Source organism: Trachinotus anak, unplaced genomic scaffold, assembly GCF_046630095.1.
Source record: "Trachinotus anak isolate AG129_WGS33_773 ecotype Australia unplaced genomic scaffold, CSIRO_AGI_Tana_v1 ptg000011l, whole genome shotgun sequence".
NCBI classification, from domain to species: Eukaryota; Metazoa; Chordata; class Actinopteri; order Carangiformes; family Carangidae; genus Trachinotus; species Trachinotus anak.
Window position 1 is genome coordinate 10,205,873 of NW_027273862.1, and position 11,585 is coordinate 10,217,457.

Here is an 11,585-nt window from a genome sequence, read left to right on the forward strand (position 1 = left end):
AAAATGGTTTGATCAAAGATATGTTTTACAGAAAGCTCACCACAGCCATCTATTGTGACAACTGGTTGTCAAGAGATATCTGTAATATCTGCAACAAAAAAACCTGGGCTATCAACTGGAACCTTCACTTCTTAGGGGCATTCATATTCAAGAGCCATTATGAATGAATGACCTCCAGCATCTTCAGTGGATGACCTAATTATGGTCTCACAATATTGCTCAGTGCTCTTGATGGTTGTAGTTAAAAATACACAAACAAAAAACATGAGCGTTTAATATCGTAAGGAGAGGCTTCAGGATCACTTCACAACTACTGCCCTTTGCAGAGGGGGGAGGGTTGTAGTAAAACTGATTAAGCACGTGCAGCAACCACAACATCCTCTGTATGAAGCAGGGTAAATCATCATCTTAAAGTCCTTAAGAGGTTACAACACCTGACGGCATGTAAAACACCACAAACCAACTGTGAAATTGATTTTTGCGTACAGTATTTACACTCTGCTTTGTTGATTTATGCCTAGATTCAGTATATGAGGAAGTATGAATTCAGAAAGCCAAAGCTGAGTTAAATTTTGCTCTTTAAGGAATATACAGAAAAAAGAAAATTGAGGTTAGAAACTGCTGAGAGGAACAGACAGAAATGAATAACTGAACACTGCAGTGTGTGGGAACTTGACAGCTGCTGCTATTCCATAAATGCACTTGGTTTTCATGCATGCAGCACAGATTGCATGTATAACTGAAATGTTTTGTTACAAGATTACATGTATGTCATTTCTTAACACAACACTTGAAAGGATTTGAGATATTTTAAGGCCTTAGACAGTTGGACTCAGGAGACAAAAATGAATATGATACTTTTCAAGCTGCTCCACTCCACTACTCTACTTTCTCCACTTCGGTGGAGAAATACAAACATTAGTATGACACAGACCTTGTCATTACTGGTGTACGCATGTATTCCTGCTGACCCATGTGTCACAGGAAAACCAAACAGTGTTACTGAAACACATTGCATTAGGGGAAACAAAGCACAATTCATAAAAACACATAGTAAACACAGTCTCACCATATGTGAAATTAAAATGAACTTTTAAACATGGGGATAGACACACACACACACACACATAATTAAATATGTGTCATATAAATGCCAACATAAAACCTGACTTTTCACGTGTGACATATGTGGTATTAATAATCTCCACAGACTAAGTCAACAACCAAAAAAGGCTGATAGTGTGTGGTCACCAGTTATGTTATCACTTCTTCAGTCAAACGCACTTCCTCTAGGAAATTAGATGTTGTCCACAATAAAATTAAGCAGTTAATAATTAGTTGTGATGAACAGAGATTTTTATTTTTTGTGAGTTAGATTATTACAGTACAGGACTGATTATGAGATAGTCCAGGTGCTAATTAAGGTTGTAGTGGAAAGTAAACTCACCTACATTCACTTTATGCATAATTTTATTTGCAGAATAGTGTTTACTGATGTTTAAAGGCGGCCATTAACATGCCATAAATTACTCATTCAGAGTGATTGTTTTGTAGTTGTTTGATTTGTGATACCCACTGAGTCATAGTATCCACATCACTTATAAGCCTTACTTCATTTGGCCAACAATAAGGGACAGAGTGACTGTTTGTAGCTTAATGTTGTTTTTAAAGATACACTCATTTTATTAAAACGACTCAAATGACTGTGCTATTCTATATGTAAGTATGTTGTAAAGTGTCACCCAACTTATCTCTACAAAGCATTTTAGCATCTATCAGCTCATTGTTTTGGTTTTACATCTTCACCAACCATCTTGGTTCGGTCTCACCGCTGCTCCTTACTGCCAACCTTGTTTCCATCAGCAGCAGGCACCTGTCAGCTCTAAAAAAGTTTTGATTAACTCTGATGAGGTTAATCTGTATTAGCTGCCCAGCACCAAACAACAGACAAAGTTAGTAACTATCTCCTAAGGAAAGCTCACGATAGCAGCATAATATTTTTCTCAAGAGGTTGAAGAAAACAAAACCACATATTAAAGAGAAGCGAAATGGATGTATAGGCATCAGATAGCAGAAAAAGGACTCTAAATGAATCTAACTGCTCTTTGTGTGCTGGAAGTAGACATAGCATAGGCAGCAGTAGTTTGCTAACATGTTAGCAACCTACTGTTGAAAGACCACAATATGGTCTCTAGTGTGTATTTGAATTCTGACACTGGTGTCCAGAAAACAATTGATCTTGCTTTAACCTATAACAATTATTGCAGAATAAAAAAGCTGAGTGAGTTGATTCAGTTGGGAGAACATTTATCTCCATCAATGGCTTTATTTATGTACGCAGCCGTAACGGTGGCTTAGGACTTCAAAGTCCACCTGCACAGCAGACGAGACAAGAGTCAGAGCTGACAGTACTTCCTGTGAAGTCTTGAGGTTGCTCAGCATCTGCAGTTTCATGGTGCAGATGTGCGATCATGCAGTGGTTGGTTTTTTGTTCTATGCTGTGGAGTGCTGGGGCAGCAGCCCGAGAGCCGCAATTACTAACAAGAGCTTAATATAGCAGTAAGTTGAGATGTAGGCCTATATGGTGCAAAGGTTTTAGGCACTTTAGATTTGTTGAGATCACACAGTATCGTCAGGGAGACATCTGATTGGTCCTTTATTAAAGTGACCCCAAACATACAACCAGAGTCATAAAGAACTATTACCAAGTATCACCTTTCACTGACAAGAACAACAAGGAATCCTGCAACAGATTTTACGGCTCCCAGAGCTCAACATCATAGAGTCAGCCTGGATTCAAATGGAGAGATCTGGAAAATCTACATAAAAAACATATTCATTTGGGTTGCTGCAATAATAACTGGTCTACTATTGTTTTATTGTCTCTTTTCCATATAACCCTTGACTGATGTTAAACCAGAACAATACAACACTTTCTGGACAAACAGCAGCAGCAGTAACGCCTCTCAGCTCGGTGCGGCACTAGTGGGAGCCCCCCATGCTGTCTCTCGTATCCTGGACTGACACCTCAACACAGCGCTCAGTGCGGGGGCGGGACTTCCGGTTGAGCGCACCCGGAAGATTCGGATGCAAGTTTCGGTGCTCGACCGTGCATCCATATGCTCGTTACTTTAGACGTTTTAATGTGATTTGGGCATCTTTTCTACCCTGTAGTATTTTCAACAATGTTGTCTTTAGACTTTCTCGACGATGTTCGTCGCATGAATAAGCGGCAGGTAGGTCCCGGGCAGTAGTTTACTCAGCTGTGATGACTGGCTCTTTGTATTGTGAAAGAGCTCAGAGCTAACGTGAACTAGCCGCCGAGCGCTTTTTAACACTGAAGCCTCAGTCTGTCGCCTGTTAGCGACCTACAAGTGAACTGTTTTATGCACATGTTTAATGCAGAGGGATCTCCTCATACTGGAGCACAAAGGCCGTCTGTAAACCTTGTTTTAACAACTGACCTCAGTTTAGCTAGCTATTTTCCTCGTCTAACCACACATAGTGTGAGCAAAGGTTTAACGCCAGATTAGCTATCAGTGAATTTAAAGTTTTCTAAAGCAAATTCAACAGTTACTAAGTGGGTCTCGGGTTATTATATAACTGAAATAGGCGTATTGGTAATTATATAGGCTCATTTGTGTTTATAATGGTTGTTATTGACAGAGATGCAAATGTGTGCATTTTGTTTGCAGCTGTACTACCAGGTGCTGAACTTTGGTATGATTGTTTCCTCTGCGCTGATGATCTGGAAGGGACTGATGGTTGTCACTGGCAGCGAAAGTCCTATTGTTGTTGTTCTCAGGTAAGTTATTAGCATGTGTTAAGCTTTTGATTCCTCCTCTACATTAGTTTGGCATTTCTAGCCTCTGCTGATGAGAATCTGTGTTGTGAAAATTTAAGTAACTTCTCCTGGGTAGTAAAAAACGTCGCACAGTGATGAGTCCTGCAGGGACGTATATTAAACAGTTAGACTAGCCAACAACCCTGTGTTGTACAAGCATAGAGTAAGGTTTGTTTGGCGTTCCTCTGGATGACACAACTCTTGGAAAGATCACACACTCATCACCATATGGTTGCATAAATTTGACTTTGACATTCAAAGTCTATTTGTTTAACTTATAATTTTACTCGGGCATGCATTTTAGTCCATAGATCTGTAAGCAAACCTGGGTAGTTTTACCAAGGGTAAAGAATACCATAATGGCAACCTCCATGGATGAAAAATACTTAAATATAATAATATATGAATATATGAAAAATATATTAAACATAGAACAAGTCATCTCTTCAGGATTAGGAGCCAGATACAGTGATACTGGTGCACACATGTGTAACATAAGATCCCTCTACAATCCATATACAGAATCACCTGATTCTGAGTATTTACATGATTTCCTTACATAAAATAAAGTGTTCTAAAGCAGAGTAATTAATCCTCTCATGCGTTCCTACAATAGCATTTAAGAATAGGAGCAATATATTTACAACAACAAGCTGTAATCAACTATTACCTAACTATCCCCTATATATATCATACTGTTACAATGAGGCAGATTAGACTGCCGCTCACACAATGTTATGGCTTGTAACTCACGTCAGGTTGTATTTCCTAATCTCCTAGTTTTTAAGCAATGCAAGCAATATAACGCCAGTTTAACCACTGGTAGGTATGGATGTCCAACAATGTTCTGTTGCTGTTGTGTTTTTTTGGGGGGTTTTTTATGTCGTTCTTAGTCATTTCAATATTAGTTGTTAATGCCTCCTAGTGGCTTTGCAAACATTACAGTTTGATATTGCAAAGAGTTTGTTTCCTATTTCTCAACTTGAATCAATTACAAACAATGGTCAGGAGGTGACATGCCTCTCCTCTCCTCCACAAATTGTGAATAATGTCTGCAAAACAAAGTTTGGAGTTGGCATGGTACCTTGTTAAATAAAGGTGGAAATGTTAAATATTTAAATGATCTAAATGGTACTAACTAATTTTGCCTATGTGTATGTAATTTCAGTGGGAGTATGGAGCCAGCTTTCCACAGAGGCGACCTGCTGTTTCTGACCAACCGAGTAGAAGATCCCATCAGAGTCGGAGAGATCGTTGTCTTCAGGATAGAAGGCAGAGAGATCCCAATAGTACACAGAGTACTAAAGATCCATGAAAAGTACGACTGCACATTTTGCCAGTGTTGTTGTCCATGATTACGTTGTACTACAGTATCATTGAGTCCCACACCTCTGTCAAACCTGAGAATGCCATTCATAACTATTTAACTGTATCAAAAAGCAATCTAAAGGTTTTCAGAGAAGCCTGTGTGACATCTTACATAGATCATGTAACCTCATCCAGACACAGTGTTGACAAAGAGGACATAGTGTACATCTTGGTCTAAAATCATGCTCATACATTGTCCACAGGGAAAATGGGGACATTAAGTTCTTGACCAAAGGGGACAACAATGCAGTGGATGACAGAGGACTGTACAAGCAGGGCCAACACTGGCTGGAGAAAAAAGATGTTGTGGGACGAGCTAGAGGGTGAGTACCTTGGTTGGAAAAATGCATGATGTTACAGATTTAACATTTTTAATACAGGTAACTTGTTCTGCTCTATAGTAGAGGCCACAAATATCAGATGGATGTTTCACACTCAAAATTGAAGGATAATGACAATCTAGGAAAGTCCAGCAGAGATGGTGCATTAAATTCAAATCATCTTTATCTACAAGATAACAAAACAGTATGTGTTGCGCAGGGGATGGACACAACAAAAGCAATATTTCTATGCTGTAATTGAAATTGAATGATGACCATAGTTGTGCCTGTGGCTGAAGACAAACTGACAAGGTCATCTGTGAAAAGCAGCAATTTCACATCTTCCCTATTTAGCTTTAGGGATTATGGTTGATCTTTTATCTTTTGCTAGTTAATTAATACTGAACAAGGTATGACATCCCCTTAATCTGTACTTGTCCAGATGTATGAGAGGTGCAAAGAGGACATTGGGCACTTAGGTTTCTATTTGGGACCCTCAGATGTTCATTTCTGAAAGCAGGGTACCTTGTGTAGGGCTGCAAGTCATAATTAATTTCATCACTGATTAATTAATCTACCGCTATCTTCTCTCTTCTTTTTCTTTGGTTGGTTTTTTGACTTAGAGTCCAAAAGCAAATACATTAAGTTTACATATATGCCCAGTACTTTGTGACAAGTATAACTCCACAATATACACAGCTCCAATGTGTCAAGTAACAACCAGTGACAGACAGGTCTGTTGTCATCATGTTGCTAAGCGAGAGCAAGAGAGAACGAGAGCGGGGAAAGTCGAACCCTGGAGTATTACAGATCTCCAAGAGGTGGTTGATCTGAAATCCTGCCAGCAACTTGACAAAATAGTTTCCTTCTCCCCAGAGAGGGCCATCTAAACGACAGACAAGAAGGGCAAGAAAGAGAGGACTCATCCGCAGAAGATGTCTTCTGCTCATCCAGTCAACTTTGTCTTTGGATTGATTGTGCTGTCACGACAGCCTGCAGCAAAAACATAAGCACAGTCTGAACTAAAGATGGAAGCAGAGGCAGCTGTGTCAACGTGTGTGTGTGTGTTTGTGTGTGTATAAATGTACAGTCTGCAGAGACAAATGAAGCACAGCTGTCTTGTGTCTCTGTCTCTGCTTCCATCTGAAGTAGACCTCGGACCTGACCCAGACATGGAAATGGATCTGGCCCAACAGATCCTCCTTCAAATACCTGAGCTAGAGCTAAATCTGCTCATGGATGAGAAGGAGGAGAAGCTGTACCTGCGGGAATTAGAAAATCAAGGTTTGATCATGGAAGCATAGCAGTTAAGGCTCAAATTAACAGAGGGAACGGGAGAGAAGATGGGCCTCATCGTTGACCTGTCCACATCAGGGAGGAAGGAATGGGAAGCTGAGCTAAAAATATGAAAACCAGAGGAAACGCTCAAAGTGGCAACAGGGAAGATGAAGGATGCTGAGAAATGCCAAGCCAGACAGGTTAAGGAAACTTGCAAGGTCAAAACTGCATGTCAGAATCGCTTGTAATCTCACAAGCCATCATTTGACCTTTCATATTGAGGGAAAAACTGTTCTTCAGGGATTGAGGTTAAGCAACTACATTCCAATGAGGATATAGACAGAAAAAATTAGGATGTGGGGCAGCTTCCAGATGGGTTGCGTTATAGACTTTGACTCTACTGTGTGATTTGATCAGTTACAAACTAGCATGTTATGCTTTAAAGTTTCTTTGTGGTGAATATTCGTGTCATCTCCAGGTTTGTGCCATACATTGGAATTGTCACCATTCTGATGAACGATTACCCCAAGTTCAAAGTAAGTTTGTCGACCCTGTCCCAGTTGACTAGATATGCTTGGCTCTTCAGCTTTAAAGTTACTAGAATGATTCTAATTCCTCCTGTGTTTTGACTCTGCAGTATGCTGTCCTCTTCATGCTGGGTCTCTTTGTGTTGGTCCACCGAGAGTGAGGTTCCCAGACTTCAGGACTCAAGAAGGATAAACTACGTCCAGGAAACCTCAACCATGCCTTTCAAAACAGAATTAAGTTAGACTTTGTCAAACCCAACTGGCTTTTTTGTACCATTTGTTTGAACATTTTGTAGAAATGTGGATAGGGTGTTTACATTTGAAAAATTCAAGCTTTAAAAATATTTTTGTGAGGGAACTAGGCTAGGTTTAGAATGAAGTTTATCTTTATTTGTTATCCTCAGAATGTGAAACAGCATTCTTTAAGATAAATTAAGTCTTGTTTCTTTCCTGTTGAACCATTGTGTTTGAGAAAAAATATGTGAAGTATTTTATGAGAACTGAATATGAATGATATTAAATATGAAATCTGGTTACCATCCACTATGGATTATTACAACTCCTTTCCTAAATTTCTCTCAGCCCCAATTCAAGAGTCAGACGATGTCTATGTCGTTTTGCCCAATGTGATAGATCCATATTGATCTGGAAATACAGAGCATGTGCCAAAAGTGGAATATTAACTGTGGCTGTATCTTTTTTTTATTATTATTATCTTAATTATTATTATTACACAGAATCAAAATCACACACATAAAAGAAGTAACGTCCTCTGATCAGTATTTGTAGTTGCAAATGATGAGTAATATGTCTTCTAGAAATCTTTTCAAAGAGTTTTTTGCAGGAAAATGGTGTTGATACTGTTTTGCACCTGAAGAGAATGCTACATAAAAAGAACCTTTAAAGCAGCACTGTATTATTTTTATTTGAAGATAGATTTCATTATCTGTTGTTTCATTTTTAAAATGACATTCCAAAAATTCTATAAAACCAGTACCAACCACAATCAGATAAAAGTTAATTTACAGAGCTGTGCCAGAAGTAATTTGTTGCACACACATTTTCTCGTAAATTAAATTGTGCAATGGCTTTTTTGATAACTTTCTTATATAAAGGTCACTGGAGTCGGGCACAGGCTCTGCCTCTTTTTAAGTGGCCTGAGCTTTTCATGAGTGCGGACATGCAGTGAGCATTAACGTTGTTGCTGCACTCTTTGTTTACGTAATCTAGGACACACTTTAGTGTTATTGCAATCAAGGTGAATCCTACTGATAACCAACCAGCATGTAATCATACAGTAGTAGGGATTGACATATAATTTTAATATGGATCCACTTGAAACTATTGAGGTACTTGATCTCTGACTGAGATTGATTGCATTTGGTTGCAGTTTTTGTCGGACCTCAAAGACCTTGCCTGTGTTGCCAGTTAAGTGGGGCTTTTTACTGCTCTCATTTTCAGCGGTACCTCACAAGAAACACAATATGCTGCATGGTGAAACTTAATGTAGTCTCAAGTGATTATGGCCTGAAAGTAATTGCAGGCTTTGATCTGTAAATCAGTTGGTTTGAGCCTAACATGCAGATATCCATCACATCTCTCAGGGGAAAATGCAGTGTTTCATAAACCCCTGGCTGTGACAGATCGTCCAATCTGTGAACTTAGTGAGAGTGAAGCCGTGATGGTCAGACTGTCTCCAAATTAGACTGATATTCAGTGGTGCAGAATGCCTGAAATCACAAGTATGTGTGTGCGAATGCCAAAGGTTATGAAAAGAGCAGGACGCAAGCTGCAGCTCCTCCATAAACTTGCAACTTTAGCACCCTGAAGTGACACAGAGGCCGACTGTCTTATCAGCTCTAAATTAGCAGTGAGAATCAGCAGGTTCTTGTCCTCAGAGGACTGATGGTGATCACAGCGGCATGCTGCAACTGGCCAAATGTCACGTTGCTCATTGTAAGGGGCCAGGTCTGGCCATGAGAGAGAGGGGGGAGTGAAGGGAGCTGGGCTGGGAACGACGGGATGCGTTGCTCTTGAGAGAGCAACAGTCACCTGTGCCATTTCGTGGATCAGACCGCACAATTTACATCAATAAGGCTCAGCCTCCAAAATAATTCTTTTTTACATTTAGTCTAGTGTATGGGGCTTTTATTAAGAGCTACAAAATGTTGTATATTGTGGCATATTTTATCTGTTTGTTATGAACCGTAAGAGCACTTCATCAAACATTTCATCAAATACATTAGATATACAGTGAATATACCGGTGTTTGTACAGGGTCCCTCCATCATTATCACGTAGGCTGCTTGTGCCCCAAAACGTCTGAAAATCGCTTCAAACTTTGACAGGAGGGAATTAAAATCTAACCTTTATCAATAAAACCCCCAGTGAATAAAAGATTTGTGCTTTGGTATATTGCTGTTAATCTAGTTGGGTGGCTGCTGAGAAGACATGTTTTTCAGCAAACACTGTCATCTGCCCTGAGCTGAGCACGAATAGCCTTGTGCGTAAAAGACGCACGGCAGCAGACGCGGTCTAGTGAAACCTTGGCAATGAGTCAGCTGGCTCCGATTTATACACAGGCTGAAAAAAATATACACGCAACGTAAAGAGAGCCCACCCCGGCCAGGACAGCCTATAAAAGCAGGATGCGGCTGAGGTATCCAGAACCAACAGGAGACACTTGGAAACTTGCTCCCTGAAGGACAGTTCGCAACTCCGCGCCGAGATGAGAGGGTTTACGCTGAATAATGTTTGCCAGTGTGGCTTATTCACTTATCTTGTTTTATTTTCTTTCGTGTCTTTTACCGCTGGAGTCAGTTTCGACTTGACTGAGCTTAGGAATAAAGTTGCAAAAATTAAAGTGAATCCAAGAGGCAATCTTTGGGCTACAGGTAAGAATCATCTTCTAATCTAAGAGCAAATCGCACCTATTATACATTTTTTTTAAAATCTACAGAAAATAGATTTTTGCATTTTCGCTCTTTTTTTTTTGACTCGTAACGATGTTCATGTGTTGGTTGTGTCTTGTCAAGGAAAAAGGGGGAGTTCTCTCCAGATTTTCCATAATTTACGATAACATTAATGAGCGTTTTCTCTGACTTGGCAGGACACTTCATGGGCAAGAAGAGTGTGATGGATACCCCCCTGTTGCCTTCAGCGGAGGGCCAGGGCGTTGATGCGCTGGAAGTGACCCTCCCCGGGGAGCAGAGCGCCCTCGGGGAGCTTTTCCAAGAGTTTCTGCGGGTGGCGTTGCAAGCGCGGGTGGAGCCACAAGAGAGCCGCTCGAAAAATCAGGTGAATACCACTAATGTCCACGCGTTTCATTTTGTCTTCGCACGAAAGTGACTGAAGTAGTGATTCTGTATCTTACTCTGATGTTATGGACTCTGCGTTTCAGGAGGCGGACTTGTTGATGAAGATTTTAGAAAGCTACATCCAAAGCAGAAAGTGACACAGAAGACGAAACTCTGGCCTGAACACGGATCCGAGGTCATCTGACCTCATGGGTTGAAATAAATAATTTAGACACAGCCTACAGTGTCCTGTTCATCATGATTGTAATTTACTGTAACTGTTATCCCTAGCGTACAGCTCCTGTGCCATTCGCAATACAAGTAAATGTTTTTTTTTTCCAGTTTATTTTGATGATGATATTTCACATTGTCTTGTCGTTTAAAACTATTTCTATTGAATAAAATTAGGCTATTATTTGCAGCGCTGTGACTTTGATCTGCGGCTTTTAAATTATAGAAAACATTGAGGTTTATTCAAGTCCTGTCCGAGTTCACATCAGCACACACAACTGCTTCAAGGAGACACCGAGCACTTCAACAATGGAGAATGCAGAATAGACTGGAAAATGGCAGTGTGACATGGTTGGCTCACTGTTCACTTGAATTTTACTGTGGCCTCAAAAATATCGTGACATACAGTCAGCATCATCTTGGTCAGGGCTCAACTGTATGAAAACCTTACTCTGAGTTAACCCCCTCTGTTTTTCTCAGGGGGTCTATGCACGCCCTTCATAACCCTTATTTATAGGCCCAACAACAATCAACTGGTTGTTCAGCTTGATTGTTTCACTCCTGTGCTAAAAGCATGTCCAAAATACCACTTATATAAATACTAATGTGGGCAGCTTATATAAATCACATTGTCTGGCTCCCCGAACATTTCGACATGTCGATATCATCTTTTGTAGGCTACTTGTCTTGTCCTTTGAATAAAGAGATGATCTGTTCTCTC

The 11,585-nt window shown here is 40.1% G+C and overlaps 2 protein-coding genes across 2 annotated transcripts; both read left to right on the plus strand.

Annotated features, from left to right (window-relative positions):
* Nucleotides 1–3,056: 3,056 nt before the first annotated feature.
* Nucleotides 3,057–7,880, plus strand: sec11a (SEC11 homolog A, signal peptidase complex subunit). The gene is made up of 6 exons (XM_071489447.1): nt 3,057–3,236; nt 3,696–3,805; nt 5,013–5,162; nt 5,416–5,535; nt 7,289–7,346; nt 7,448–7,880. Exons 1-6 carry the CDS (start codon nt 3,186–3,188, stop codon nt 7,496–7,498), a joined length of 540 nt encoding a protein of 179 aa, XP_071345548.1. The 5' UTR covers nt 3,057–3,185; the 3' UTR covers nt 7,499–7,880.
* Nucleotides 7,881–9,979: 2,099 nt separating this feature from the next.
* On the plus strand, nt 9,980–11,585 carry nmbb (neuromedin Bb). Its single transcript, XM_071489142.1, has 3 exons — nt 9,980–10,231; nt 10,447–10,634; nt 10,738–11,585. Exons 1-3 carry the CDS (start codon nt 10,066–10,068, stop codon nt 10,789–10,791), a joined length of 408 nt encoding a protein of 135 aa, XP_071345243.1. The 5' UTR covers nt 9,980–10,065; the 3' UTR covers nt 10,792–11,585.

Excerpts from the sequence above, each read along its gene's own strand:
- sec11a (XM_071489447.1), top strand. The coding sequence starts at position 3,186 with ATGTTGTCTTTAGACTTTCTCGACGATGTTCGTCGCATGAATAAGCGG. Across the intron at positions 3,806-5,012 it reads CCTATTGTTGTTGTTCTCAG|TGGGAGTATGGAGCCAGCTT; the intron begins GTAAGTTATTAG and ends ATGTAATTTCAG. Across the intron at positions 5,536-7,288 it reads GTTGTGGGACGAGCTAGAGG|GTTTGTGCCATACATTGGAA; the intron begins GTGAGTACCTTG and ends TGTCATCTCCAG.
- nmbb (XM_071489142.1), top strand. The coding sequence starts at position 10,066 with ATGAGAGGGTTTACGCTGAATAATGTTTGCCAGTGTGGCTTATTCACT. Across the intron at positions 10,232-10,446 it reads AGGCAATCTTTGGGCTACAG|GACACTTCATGGGCAAGAAG; the intron begins GTAAGAATCATC and ends CTGACTTGGCAG. Across the intron at positions 10,635-10,737 it reads AGAGCCGCTCGAAAAATCAG|GAGGCGGACTTGTTGATGAA; the intron begins GTGAATACCACT and ends TCTGCGTTTCAG.